The 13,942-nt window shown below is 67.1% G+C and overlaps 3 protein-coding genes across 3 annotated transcripts; all 3 read left to right on the top strand.

Moving 5' to 3' along the window:
- Positions 1 to 413: 413 nt before the first annotated feature.
- On the top strand, positions 414 to 2,340 carry EMIHUDRAFT_436569 (hypothetical protein; the record flags this gene model as incomplete). Its single annotated transcript, XM_005768704.1, has 4 exons — positions 414 to 879; positions 1,020 to 1,110; positions 1,280 to 1,332; positions 1,458 to 2,340. Coding segments are annotated over 4 exons (643 nt in total), but the record flags the coding sequence as incomplete, so codon positions are not given.
- A 399-nt stretch (positions 2,341 to 2,739) lies between these two features.
- EMIHUDRAFT_210690 (NAD-dependent glycerol-3-phosphate dehydrogenase) lies at positions 2,740 to 6,019 on the top strand (the record flags this gene model as incomplete). Its single annotated transcript, XM_005768703.1, has 7 exons — positions 2,740 to 3,123; positions 3,207 to 4,090; positions 4,206 to 4,632; positions 4,679 to 5,136; positions 5,229 to 5,445; positions 5,513 to 5,647; positions 5,816 to 6,019. 7 exons carry the CDS (start codon positions 2,740 to 2,742, stop codon positions 6,017 to 6,019), a joined length of 2,709 nt encoding a protein of 902 aa, XP_005768760.1.
- Positions 6,020 to 6,945: 926 nt separating this feature from the next.
- Positions 6,946 to 9,198, top strand: EMIHUDRAFT_210689 (hypothetical protein; the record flags this gene model as incomplete). Its single annotated transcript, XM_005768702.1, has 5 exons — positions 6,946 to 7,392; positions 7,478 to 7,546; positions 8,017 to 8,131; positions 8,536 to 8,646; positions 8,894 to 9,198. 5 exons carry the CDS (start codon positions 6,946 to 6,948, stop codon positions 9,196 to 9,198), a joined length of 1,047 nt encoding a protein of 348 aa, XP_005768759.1.
- Positions 9,199 to 13,942: the final 4,744 nt, after the last annotated feature.

The raw sequence follows: 13,942 nt of genomic DNA, 5'->3' as shown, positions 1-13,942 counted from the left end.
TCGACGAGCACACCACTGCTGCTGCGTCGCAGCGACTCGAGTTCCGCGAAGCGCTCAGCCCTCGCGTTTGCCGCCCAACACGCGTCCGACTCGGCGCTCCTGCTCCGCCATGCCTCCACAGCAGCCGGCGAGGCGCACTCGTCGCACAGGCACACGGCGCGGCGCTTGCCCGTCCTGCGGCAGCGGGTCGAGTCGTACCACTCGTTGGTCGTTTGTGGCTTTTGCGCGCGGATGTTTGCCGTTCAATTGGACGTGGTGGATAGGACGAGCGGAAGGCTGCCGCCGTTCACAGACGCAACTAGGATGCACGTGAAACTGCGGTGAAAAGGAGGTGGAACCAAAGCGAAATTGCTCGGTGTCGAGCTCAAAAAGAACAGAGAGAGAAAGAAAAAAGAAACCTGTGATAGTCGCGAAATGTCTTCCAGCTCGAGGCCGCTGCTCGGCCTGCTGCTTGTCGCGTCGGCAGCGGGCCTGTCGCCGATAACCGCGAGGCCCGCGACGCCAGTGGTGCGACACGCTCCGGTCGTTGTCCTCGCAAAGAAGGGGGGCAAGGGTGCGGCGGGCGGCCGCGGCTTTGCAGCGGCTCCTGCGCCCGTGGCTGCGCCCTCGGCGCCGGACGCCGCAGGGCAGCCCGCGCCAGCGGCGCCGGCCGCGACGAGGGAGGAGCGGGTAGACAAAGTGCTCCGCGACGCCGGCATTGCGCCGACGAGCGCCGCCGCGCCGGGCGCCGCGCCACCTGACCTGCTTTCAGACCCGCTGGCGCGGATCCCCAAGCAGGGGCAGGAGCTGCTGGAGCGCTTCTTCGGCGGCGGCGCGATCCTCTTCGGCACCGTCTTCCTCGCCTCGGGCATAGCCGTCTCGGTCGAGGCCCTCTGCAAGGTGCGGCTGGGCCACGTCCGGGACACATCTGCAAACCGCTTGCGTCGGCTGCTGTCGACACTCTCGCGAACCGCCTGCCGACACGTCCGCGACATGCCTGCACACACGCTTCTCCACGGCTCGCCTCCTCCCTCCCGCAGGTGCTGGGCACGCCGCTCCCCGCGGCGGTCGACAGCCTGCTAGTCGATGTTGTGGAGCCGCTGCTCACGCCCTCGATCCTCATCCTGTTTGGTGAGGCCGTGGCCGAGAGACGCCTGAGAGACGTCGGCGAGAGAGACGTCGGCGAGAGACGTCGGCGAGAGATGTCGGCGAGAGATGTCGCCGCGATGCGACCGAGAGGGGGCCGAGAGGGGAACGGGGCGAGCCCTCCCCCTCGACCCTCCCGCCTGCCCCCCCTCAGGCTTCTCGATCTCGCTCGGGCTGCTCAAGCAGCTGCAGTTCTCGTCCGAGTCGGCGAGAGGTAGCCGAGAGTTGGCCGAGAGGTCGCCGGGGTTGGCCTTTGCTCCTCAGAGCTGGCAGGGCGTGCTCTAGCGAGGAGGACGGCACCTTGGGTGAACCTTCTCGGAAGCTTCCCGTAGGCGGGCGTGCTCTACCGCGAGGACGACGACTGACTCGCCTCCCGCTCGCTCCTCTCCCTCCTTCCCTCTGGTGGGCAAGCCCCTCGCGCTCCCTCGTGACGATCGCCTCTCCTGCTCTCCCCTCCCTAGCTCCCCTCCACGAGACGAGTCTGCGGCACTGCCTGGGGCTCCTCCGTTCGAGATTCGTTTTTCCCGGTCGGATTGGGGATTGACACATGTGCGCAACTCCACGATTTGGCCGTCCACGGCCGACCGGCTCTCCCCACCAAAGTTGAGTTCTCTCTCGTTGTACATACATACAACATGCAAAGTATGTATATAGTGACCCGCCGATGGCATATACGGCGGGGCTGCGCGAGGTCTGTCTGCTCTCCCTGGACCCAGCCTGCACTTGAGGCATGCAGCTGGGAGAGGGGTGCTGACAAACGCCTCCCGCCCTATCCACACCTGCTCTCGGCTATAGCAGGGCCAGCGCGAAAGCGACCCCAAACGGAGCGTGCGGCACAATAATCTTGGCAGCGGGGAAGGAGCGAGAGCATAGCCACGCGTGAGCGAAGGAGCACACGGCGCCGAGGTGGAAGATGGCGAGCACGGCGTTGCATATCTCGCCCGTCTCGGTGTGGATGAGCCCGCGCCACTGCACCAGGCCAGAGAGCGCCGCCAACGATAGGATTGACGCGGCGTGGTGCCGCACATACATAGCCGACTTTGCGGATCTTTCGCCGGGCGACTCATGCTGGTACCGGCCTCGCAGCTTAATCAGCCCGAGGCAGACCTCGAGGGCAGTGTGCGCCAGGTACACGACTGCCATTCTGTCCATGGCTAGGGAGCTGTCTGGTACGAGTATAGCCCCAGGCCGTGCCACTCCGTCGCACTGCCGGGCATCCTCTCCTGGTGGAAGGGGAAGAATTTAAACAAAACAACTCTGCTCACAGCACACAGGCTCGACACAGGTGCGAACTGGCGCGTGCTAGTACTATCACCGGTGGAAGGGGAAGAATTCTTGAACTCCAGCCGCTCTCACAGCACACTGGCACGACAAGGGCGCGGACTGGCGCGGACTGGCACACACACCGGCTCACCACCGAAGTGCAAGAACTTCGCAGGCCCCCCCGACCGCGTCGAACTCATCGGCGCGGGCTCTCTCGGCTACGGGACCGGCCCCAGCTTCGGCTGAGGGCTAACAAGCTGCCGAGCCCAAATCACTGTGCGAGTCGTGATTTCTTGTTGGTCTTTAAAAATCTCTCCGAAGTGCCCGTGCAGCACTTTGCGCAGCACTACAATGACATCAGCCAACGGCGTGGCGATGTCGCGCGCATCTACGCGGTGCGGGCACAAGACAAGGAGTTTGGCCTCTGCCACACGTTCGTACGAGCTTGGCCGCTTCTGTCCGTCCATGCTGCCGTCGGCGCAGCGCATCCCGCCTATTGGCGACCTCTTCACGCAGCAGAGCACCTCTCCAGTCCCGAAACAGGGCACGCTCGCTGCTGTCGGGGCCCATGAAGCGTGGATCGCGTGCCTGGCGGCGTGCGAGGAGGTCGACAAAAACACGCCGCAGTCGGAGGCGATCAAGTTCAGGGACGCAACTCGCTTCATCTCGATCTCCCAGTTCGGCGCTGCTGGATGGCTCGACATGCGCCCTGATGGACTCCACCACACGAAGATGGTGTCGGCGATGTTCCTGACGGCGATACAGCGCAGGCACGGGCTCTATACTTGTCGGTGATTGCGCCCACTCTCGTCGAGAAGGCTGCCGCGGGCGAGCACGTCACGGTGGGAGAGTACAAGGGCGACTTCCTCGCCAACTCCAACAAGGGCGACCGCACCTCCAAGCACAACGGGGTGCTAAGGGCCGCCCAGAATGCCATCCGGGCGCGCTCGGTTGGCAGCATCATCCTCGGGGACAAGGAAAAGCCCGAGGTGACGCGGCACCTCAACGACACGTCCGTGACTGACATCTGCGAGATCAGCGGCGACTTCGCCACGATGCGGGACGTGCATTACGAGGTCAAGTGCTGGAACTCTCTCATCAAGTCGACGACGTTGGGGAGGGGCTCGTGGGACAATGGTGGCAATGTGGCGTCGGTGGGCCACCTCTACGGGTTTGGAAACACGCTGGACAAGGCGTTGACGGGAGTCGTGGGGTGCAAGGAGCGTGGCCGTCAGGTAGACGGACCGCTCGACCACTCGACTGGAAAGGGATGGGTCAAAGACCACGCGTATGGAAAGGGGTGGGTCAAGACGGATACGGGCTGGAAGTGGATGGGGGCGCAGTACTACGACGCGAAGTGGGTCAAGAAAGCCATAACGCGGCTGGTGCTCGTTCGTGGAAACTTTGGGAGGCATTGTGCGCCGCCCACCAAGCAGTTCCTCCACGTGTTCGCCAAGGAGGCGGCGGGCACCAACACGGACCGGACGGTGTACGGGGCGGCGTCGGCGAGCGCCTCCTCCTTCGTCGTCCACCACACGCAGCAGATCTCCATGGCGGCGGTGGCGAAGTCGCAATCGTCGGCCAGGGACGGCCGCCGATATATCACGCTGAGGGCGCAAGCCAACGAAGCGTCTGCGTCCTCGGTGGCGGCTCTTTCGGCCGCGCGATATGACGGCAAGCCAACGAAGCGTCTGCGTCCTCGGTGGCGGCTCTTTTGGCTCGACCATCGCGCGCCTGGTTGGCGCTGTGGCGGCGGACGCCCCCGTGCGCTGGTGGGTCCGTGAAGCCGAGGTGGCCGATGAGATCAATACTCACAGGAGCAACGAGCGCTTTCTCCCGGGCGCCGTGTTCACGCCCAACTTGGTGGCCATGACCGATCTCGAGGCAGCGACGGCAGGAGCCACGCACCTCGTGGTGGCCATCCCGTCCCAATTCCTCCAGGCCACGCTGCCGCGTGTGCGCAAGCACATTCGAGCCGATGCGTCGGTGCTGAGCGTTGTCAAGTCGTTGCACTACGAGGACGCACGCAATCGGCTCAGCCTTCCGTCGAGCGAGATCTTGCAACTGCTTGGAGGCACGCACGAAGTCTGCGCCCTCTGCGGTCCCAACATTTACCACGAGATGACGAGCGACGCCTCGTTCGCGGAGGCCACGATTGGCTGTGCGGACAGCGTGAGCGGCCGTGTCGCGGCCGCGCAGTGGCACGCGCTTCTCATGGCCGATTACTTCGCGACGCCCGACGCGGTGCATCGCCGATCGGAGCGGCGTGGAAGCAGCCGGCGCGCTCAAGAACGTGATAGCCCTCGGCACTGGCTTTGGGACTGGGTGCGGTCACGGCGCCAACGTGTGCGCCGCCATCATGCGTGTGGGCCTGGGCGAAATGGAGCGGTTCGCGCGGCGCTTCCTCGGCGCAGCGGACGCGCGCACCTTCTACGAGGAGGCCTGCGGCGTGGGCGACCTCGTGCTCACGTGCACCACCGGCCGCGGCCACCAGCTTGCCGCGGCCTTCGTGCGCGGCGACGAGCACACGCGCGACGTGCAGACACCCCACGCGCGTTGGGCGGCCCTAGAGGCGAAGCTGTTTCCAGGGATGTGCCTGCCCGACTGGCACTCGGCCAAGGCGCTGAAGGCCTTCCTCGCGGCCCACTGCGCCGAGCACGCCTTCCCGCTCCTGTGCGCCATCGGGCGCATCAGCCACGGTCGCGAGCCCGCGGCGCACATCGTGGGGGTCGACTCGTGCGTGAAGCGGTGCGAGGGGACGGCGCGACGCCCGCGGGGTCCCGGACGCTGCGGGAGACGCTGCCGGCTGCGCCGGCTGTACCTGACGACCCGGCTCGCAGACCGACGCGCCGGCATCGTTGGCTGCTGTGGCCGCTGCTCGCCGCGGTCGTGGCAGCGCTGCCGCTCCTCCCGGTGGAGGTATGGCTGCCGCACATGGACCTGCCTTCCGACGACCTCTCGAGCACGGCGGATCCGCTCCCGCCCTTGAGCCCGGCCGACGTGCCGTCCTTCCTGAACGCCACCTGCCTCAACAGCGAGCGCCGGTTCCCACTCGTGGTGAAGCCGGCCGACCGTGTCCGAGTGGGTTGAGCGGAACCGCGACATCGTGACGGGCTGGCTCGAGGCCTATGGGGCCGTGCTGATGCGCGGGTTCGCCGTCGAGGAGGCGGCGCAGTTCGAGCGGTTCGCGATGGCGTACACGGACCGGCTGGACAACATCTACCTAGGCACCTCCCCTCGCGAGTCCGTCAACAACTTTGTCTTCACCGCGAGAGCAGCCTGCCGTCGAGCAGCGCGCCGCGCAAGCCCGCCGCCGTCGACCCGATCGAGAGCTCGTAGTCATGGTAGCATTCAGCGCGCCATCTCGCCCGAGACGGCCCGCCCTGGCCCTGTCGGCCTTCCCAGACAGCTTGTCGAGGCTGTACAGAGTGCCGAGAGCATGCTGGGCAGGCTCCCGTCGAGCGACGAGCCATGCTGGCTCGTCGCGGGCCGCGAGCTCGAAGACCCGCGCGGAGCGTCGCCGAGCCTGGCGTGCCCGCCCGCACGCCCGCGGCCGCAGGCAAGGAAGGCGAGCTTCCTGGCGTCTATGCCAAGCGCTCACATGCCAAAAGACACCTCGCAGCGCGCGTGACGTGACCGAAGCGGCCCTCCTCGGCGCCGCGAGAGCAGCCGGTCGACGTCGGCACCAAGCGGCCGCCGGGCGCCTCCGAACCGACAGGGGCGCCGCGGCACCGGCAGTAGAGAGCACTCCACCCGCCATACCGTTGATTGAGGCGCCGTATCGACAGGTGTATTCTTTTTTTGCTTGGGCGGCCCTCATCATGAAATTCTGCAAAAACCTGACCGGCCCCTGCGGTGCCCCTACCTACCTACCTACCTACCTACCCTACTTATGGGAAACTAAAAAAGAAATCACGCGATGTGTGAACGTGGTACTATACCAACTAAAGTGATGGGTGGTGGTACTCTCCTGCAACCACAGTCCTTCCTGTGACATGGCAGGCCACTCTCAGGCCCTACATGCTACAAGCATCAGATCACCCATTTGGGGACGTTTGACATCGTGATTTTCCCGGAAATTTTCTTTTTCTGCCGTGAAAATTCCAGCGTGAAGAGAGGGGAAAACCCGACGGGAGGGCCCAGACCTACCCTACCTACCCCGTGATGAGGGCCGCCCAAGCAAAAAAAGAATACACCTGGTATCGAATCTAAATAATGTGTATTTCACAGACCTTGCAAACTAGAGTTGTTTGGTATTGCTAAAAATCTCTCTCAGACCTTGTTATTGACAAGAAAATACTTTCCTTTGCGCTGGTCTATGAGAGGTTGAGGTGCGAGCCCTGGAGGCCCTGGGGATGGGGGGAGACTACCCGCGGGCCTAGAAGGCCCGCGCGCAGGTTCACAGCCTTGTTATTGAGAAGAAAATACCTCTTATGGCGCTGTGCGCTGGCCTGTGAGAGGTTGAGGTGCTTCACAGCCTTGTTATTGAGAAGAAAATACCTCTTATGGCCTGTGTTCACACCGAGCAGCGAGGAGCGGCTGCGGCTCTGCTTGCGGATGGGCCTCTCCATCGTCCCGCTCCCAAAGCGAATCAAGAGCCGGAAGCACGCGAGGAAGGTGACGAGCGAGTACCACCGCATCACCGAGCGGCTTCACCACACCACGTCGAGCGACGAGCGCGCCAAGTGTGCTGCGGAGCTGCAGGCGATCGGCGGCGTGGACGCATACCAACAGGCATCCCAGTTCAACACCGCCCTGCACTCCACCAGCCGCTGGGTCGCGCGGCGGCTTCGCGCCCACGGCGTCCTCGCCGCCGGCAAGCCGCCGCCTCACGTGCTCGAGATTGGCGCAATCAACACGCAGCTGCTCGACACGCCGGGGCTGCACGTCCGTGCGCTCGACCTCAACTCGCAGGATGCGCGCATCGAGCAGCGCGACTTCCTGACGCTGCCTCTCGGCGGTGCATTGGAGGCAAGCGGCGCCTCGCGGCCGTACGACGCACTCGTCTGCTCGATGGCGCGCTGCTGATACAAACCGCAGCTCCCAGAGAAAGCCAGCGGTGGCGAGCGCGGCGAGGTGTGTGGAGTAGGTGCTCAACTGCGTGCCGGACGCGCGGCGCCGCTTCGACATGCTCGTGTGCATGCGGGGCCAGCTGCGGGTGGGCGGCCTCTGCTTTGTCGTGCTGCCCGGCTCGTGCCTCGCCCACTCGCCTCCACCCTCCCCCCTCACCCTAAGACGAGCCCCCCCTCACCCTAGGCTCGTGCCTCTCCCACTCGCACACCCTCACCCACGACTCGTTCGCCGACTGCCTGCGCGGCGTCGGCCTGGCCCCTGACCTTGCCGCCGAAACACCCGCCTCGGCCAAGCTCGCCTACTTTGAGTGTGCCGCAGGCGCGCACCGGCGCCGCCCGCCTCCGCTGACCCTCCCCGCCCCTGCTGCCGCCTCCCCGGCCCCTCCCGGCGAGTGCACCGCCCACCCGCTCTCGCCACTAGCCCGCCCTTCGCCGCCCACCCCGCCCAGGGCCGCCTCTCCCTGCCCGCGCAGCGCCCGATGACCCCCGCGTAAGCAGCGTTCAATCACGATACCGAATAGGGCTCCCGGACCCCGCCGCCGCCCTCCGCTTCCAGCGCGCGCGGCACGAGCGGCGGAGCGGGCACGGCTCCCAGCCGCCGCGCCGAAAGTCGCGCGGTGCCGACTTCGACGTCGACTTGGGAGGCGCCCTCGGCTTCGGAGAGCGGATTGGTGCGGCCCCCGCTCGCCCCGGCTCGCCCCCGCTCGCCCCGGCTCGCCCCCGCTCGCCCCGGCTCGCTGCTCCGGTCGAGGCGCCCCCCGCAGCGTGGCCGTGACGACTCCCCCCCCCCCGGCGGCAGGCCGCTCCTTCGAGGCGCTGCAGCCGAGCCGCGCGCAAAAGGAGCAGCGGGCCGCGCGCGCCGAGTTCCTGCGGCAGCTGAAGGAGGAGAAGCTCAATGGGGAGAAGGGGGAGGGGGCGGGGCGGGGGGCGGGCGGGCGGCAGGCGGCGGGCGGCAGCGGCGACGGTGGCGACGGCGGCGGCGGTGGCGACGGCGGCGACGGCGGCGACGGCGGCGACGGCCCGATAGGGCAGCTGGCGAGCTCGCAACCGTTCTGCGGCCGGCTCGACTTCGCAGCCTGGCGGTGGCGGCCGGGGCAGGGCGGCTGGCTCTTTGCGCCCGAGGCGGACGCCCTCGCCTCGCCCGAGCCGGCTTGGCGGTGGACGACCGCTGGGTGGGAGCACGATTGTGCGAGGGGTGCGGCGAGCGAGGCGGCGAGGGCGGGGGCGAGCGAGGCGGTGCGGGCTGCATCAGCGAGCGGCGACGGCGACGCACCCGCAGCGGCGCAGCGCGGCGAGGTCGCCGCGGCCGGCGCAGCGCTCGACGACGACGAGGAGGCGACGATGGCGGCGATGGCGGCGATGGGTCGCCAGACACGGAGGGCGGGGCGGGAGGAGGGGGAGTCGGCCTGACGGTCCCTGCTGCGCCCCTGTAGGGCTTCCGACCAGCTTCAAGCCGGGGACCGCCTCCTCGAGCGGCGGGCCGGGCGAGGCGTTCTCCATGGCCACCGCCCTCCGGGGGGAGTGCGAGCCACCTGAGCCGGCTCTCAAGCGGGCGGCGAGGCGGAAGCTTCAAGGCCGGGGCGCTTCAAGGCTGGCCTTGGCTCCGCTCGCGCCGCAGCGGCCGGGGCGCTTCAAGGCCGGCCGGCAAGCAGCACTGCTCGGCCGGCGGACGGGCCTCGGCCGCACCTCGCGGCTGGGCCGCCTCCCGAGCTGCCTGAGGTGCTGGTGGCTACCCTAATGCCTCGTAACAAAGCGCACGCCGGCCCCCCCGGTGGCTGGGGCGGGCGACCAGCAGGCGACGGGAGCGCCCAGGACGGCGGAGTTTTATACTGTCCGCTGTCCACTCTGTCAGAGAAACAAGAGGACACCTCACTCGAGTTTGAGGGTATAGGGTAACTCAGCTCTCAGGACGGCGGAGATTCATACGATAGCAATAGGGAAAAGGAGCAGAGGCCAGAGCGCTCTGGAGGGCGCCGAGACCGCGCCGCGCAGGACACAATCGACACTGAGGAGTCGATCTCCGCGTTCGACATACGCGATACGACCCAACAGTCGCGACCGAGATAGCCACTAGTGTGCGCAGTTGCTCGACTGGGTACGGTCGGACACCACCCGCTCTCGCTACCCCCTGGCGCGAGCGCCGGAGGGCTCGGCTGACACCCACCGCACGCGCGCGTGGAATGACCCCCCCTCTCCGCCGCCCCAAGCCTGGTGATGGCCATGGGAGGCCCTGCTTAGCGCCGCGCCCCTGCAGCCAAACCCGAGAGCTGCCCGTCACGGCAGTTCGGTCCCACACCCTCGCGGATGGCCCTCCCTGCGCCGCGGCCGAGAAGCCTGCGAGCGAGACTCCCCGGCCCGGGCACCGTCACTGCGGTGGCGCGGGCTCCGCTGCCGGTGCCGGTGGCGGCAACGGCGGTTGCGGCGGAGGCGGCGGCGGAGGCGGCGGCTCCCCCTCGCCCGCGGGCGGCTTGGGCGGCTGCTCGGAGGCGGGTGCGGCCGCCGCATCTGCTGCCGCGGGCCGCTTTGCTTCCTCGCTGCCGCTGCGGCTCTCGCTGCGGCGGCGGCGGTCGCGGTCTCGGTCGCGGTCGTTCGATCGCCGGGCGCGCCGGCTGCGGTCGCGGCTGCGGTCGCGCCGTCGCTCCCGACTGGCGCTGCGGCTCGGCGAGCGGCGGCGGCGCCGGTCGTAGCTGGGAGAACGGCGGCGACGGCGATCGTAGCTGGGAGAGCGGCGGCGGCGGCGGTCGCGGTCGCGGTCGCGATCGCGGTCGCGGTCGCGGTCTTGGCCGCGGAACTGCGCCCGGTCGTATTCGCGGTCATAGTCCTTGGTTTGGCGGCTTTCACGCTCTCGGCTGCGGCCGCGATCGCGGTCCCACCACCCGGGACTCTGACTGCGGCTCCGCGAGTCCTCTTCCTCGGGCTTGCCGCCGCTGAGGAGCCGCTGCAGGGCGGACGACTGGCCCCACGCCGTGGGCATGAGCTCGCCGCCTGTTCGCACACGTCAAGCGTGCAGCGTGCAGCCGTGAACAGTGACAGTCCCTTTGGCCCAGTCGATGGTCCAGTCCGAGCCTGACTGTTCTTCACTTACTACATACATTTGGTTGGGTTTTTTTGCGCGACAGTGGGCGCCTGCGTTGGAGCCTAGAGCCCACGCTTGGAGGCGGTGTGTTTGCGGGGGGGGGGGGCAGCTTTGGGCGGTCGAATTCAATTTTGGGGGGGTTTACGTCGGTTTTGGGGATCCTGCCGACGCGCTACAGTTGTAGCCCCACTGCACATAAGATGGACACCTCAAGGGAGGGCCCTCGCAGCAGCCGGGGCCGACGCCTGCAGCCTTAGTCTTGGCCCGATCCGGCGGTATGCCACGGGTAGGCGCGTTGAGGCTTGCCGCCTCCTCTGCGCCAACGCGGCCTGTGCCGCAGCTTGCGATTGCTGCCAGACAAGAGGAGGAGCAGAGCCGTTTGGCGATAGGGCCAGGCCCTGTTCACGCGCACGCAAGACGTGCAGACAGGGTGGTGCCAGGTGAGAGCGAATGCGGAATGGCGCGGTTCACGCCTCGCACAAACAGAGAGAGAGATGCGCTCTGCATGGTGGGACATAAAAGAGAGCGAGTACTTGGGCGAGTAGGCCGTGCGGTCGACGCTGCCGCGCGCGCGACCTTGCGCGCGAGGCGGCGCAGCTTGAGAACGGCGGTGGGCGAGAAGCCGCCGCCGAACGTCTCGTGGAGCAGCAGGTTAAAGTTGTTGCGCTTGACAAAGATCGCGTCGTGGTAGAAACCGCGATGCGCCTTGACGTAGCCGTGGCCGTTCTTGTGGAAGGGGTTGGCCGGGCTGCCCGCGCGCCTTGCTGTACTTGCAGCCCATGTTCAGGCGGCGGGCCTTCTCCTGGTGCTGCCGAAGGCGTAGCGCGTAGGAGTGGCCAACGGAGGGGGGCGTGCCGCCACTCGAGGCGTTGCCAGCGCCCGTCGAGGAGGTCTTGAGGAGGGGCGTCCAGAGCTTGATTTCATTCACTTCATCGCACCCCCCCCGGTCCCGCATGGGGTTCTGCGAGGTCGGTCTTGTACCCCTCATTGTACTGCCGGGTGAGCTCCGGTTTCTCCTTGTCACCGTGCACGACCGGCGCGTTGGCTGGGGCGCGCATCGCGTCCGCCCAGGCGGCGAGGACGCCGTCGTGGGGCCGCCGGTGGTGGGCCTTGTTGTAAAGGTTCGTAGTCGCCGAAGAAATCGACTGGCATGCCCCGCTCGAGCGCGACCCGAAGGGTGGGAAGCGCCACGGAGAGCCGTTGTGTCATGTCTGACTAACTAGTGTCTAGTCGATCTCTGTCTGTCTGTCCCCGCCACTGTTTGTTTGTTTATTTATGTCTCTGTTCTCCGCGCTCGCCGGCTAGCGCTCGACTGACGGTCCCGTGGAGCGTGGTCTGGCCGGCTTGCCTTGTGTTTTTTTTAGGGTTGCCTAACGTTTATTTGGGGCCTAACAGTTGCGCTATTGTTGGCTGAAATCCTCAACGTTGTTCAAGTGTTCTCCCCAGCCCAAGCTGTTACTGTTTGTTACTGTTGTTACTGTTGTTCAGCGGCCAGCAAGCAGAAAATGGCAAAAACCCCGGGTAAAACCCGAAAATACCTGGGATTTTCCGGGTATTTCGGGTATTACCCGCACTGGACACTAGAGATCGTCGTGGGTCACTGCCAGGCCTTCCTTATTGTTGTTCAGCCGGCCTAACGTTAGCTACTGTTGTTGGGGGGCCCCACTGTTGTTCTGTTGTTACTGTTAACACTAGCAACACTGTTCAGCTCTTAACGTTAGGCAACCCTAGTTTTTTTGCGTCTCAACAGAGAGAGTGAACGCTGTCTGAGCTGCACCGGACCGCGTGAGCGTGGGACCCCCGGCCCGCGGGAGACGCCGACCGAGAGTCTGTGTGGCCGGGCGACCGCGCCCGACACCCGCGAAGATTCTACACCTCGTGGGCAGCCTCAGCTTACAGCTGGCTCTGCTCCCCCCGCGTAGCCGTACTTTAGCTCACATGCTCGCCCTCTCGTCTCTCTGCGCCCCCTCTGCGCCGGGGATGGCGAGGGATGTGGCATGTGCACAAGCGGTCTCACCGCAGACTACCACTGAGCTCAACGCGCAATCTACATGTACGTACTACGCACTCGCTACAGCGCGGTGGGCAGCACGAGGGCAAGGCCCGCGCAGGCGAGGCGCCGCGGCGGACGAGCCACCCCCGGGCCTCCGGCGCCCAGCTCTCCCGTCTACCTGCCTCGCCCTCGGGGCGGCTCGCTAGTCCTCGGCCGGCCGCTTCGTGCCGCGCGCCGCCGCGACGCCGTTGCCTGCACGTCGGGAGAGGGCGGAGTGAGGGCAGGGCGGAGTGAGAGAGGGGCGGGGAGAGAGAGGGGCGGAGAGAGAGAGGGCGGGGGTGGGTATGCTCGGAGGAGAGGGGTTTGGTGTTGTGGAGGAGGAGGTGGGGGCGGTCCAGGCTGCCTTCGAGCGCCATGACTCGCCGGCGGAGGTCCGCGTTGTCCTCCTCGATCTGCTGCAGCCTGAGAGAAGAAAGAGGCGCCGCTGACGAGACGCGCGCTGCGAGCTCCTCCTCGAGACCTGCTCGCCGGCGGGCGAGCATGTAGAGCTGCTGCTGCTGCTGCTCGAGCCCCCCCTCGGACGCGGGCGCGTGCGCCGGCCTGCGCCGCTTCTCCTCCGCCGTCGGGCGGAGGCGCGTGATGCCCTTGAAGCAGGGCGAGAAGACGGTCAGGTTTGGGCTCTCCTGCGGCCGCGGGGAGGGAGGCCGTGTGTGCGAGAGGGTGGAGGGGGCGGGCTCGGGGCCAGGGTGGAGAAGCGCCCTTGGGGGGCGAGATGCGAAGGGGGGCGGGGGGGAAGGGGGCGCCTTGAGCGTCTCTGGCGGCACGTTGAGCGCGACGAGCAGCTTGAAGCGGCGGTCGTGGACCTACCGCGGTGCCGCAGAGGCGGTCGACGAACCTTCTCTGGGCGCGGCGAGCGGCGCTGCAGCAGCGGTGGGTGGCGGAGCCTTTGAGGAGAGTGCCTTGAGGCCGAGCTGCAGCTTGACGACCTGGCGGGCGGGGCGGGGCGGGAGAGGGGAGGGAGGAGGTTTGTGGAGCGAGAGGGAGAGGGGAGCGGGCAGGCAGGGGGGCGGAGAGACGCACCGCCACGCCCGTGTCCGGTACCTCGACCGGGGGCGCCTCGGTTGGAGCCTGACGCAGTCACGGCTCAGTCAAGGGGCCGGGGAGAGCCGGACGCGTGCGACCACGCATGTTGTGCATGTGCATGTGCATGTGCATGTTCCATGTGCATGTGTTGTGGGCGAGGGGCGTGTGCATGTGGGCGAGGGGCGGGCGAGGCGCGGGCGAGGGGCGTCAGCCTTGTCAGGGCCGAGGAGGAGCGGGAAGCGTCGGTCCTCCTCGGTGAGGAAGGGCGGGATGGCCTGGTCGTCGTCCGTGACGAGGCAGAGCTGCAGCACGCAAGCGAAAGGCGCGCCT

This window comes from Emiliania huxleyi (genome assembly GCF_000372725.1).
Source record: "Emiliania huxleyi CCMP1516 unplaced genomic scaffold EMIHUscaffold_45, whole genome shotgun sequence".
In the NCBI taxonomy this organism is placed as follows: Eukaryota; Haptophyta; order Isochrysidales; family Noelaerhabdaceae; genus Emiliania; species Emiliania huxleyi.
The sequence above is the reverse complement of the archived record's forward strand: the minus strand, read 5'-3'. Positions and strand labels throughout refer to the sequence as shown.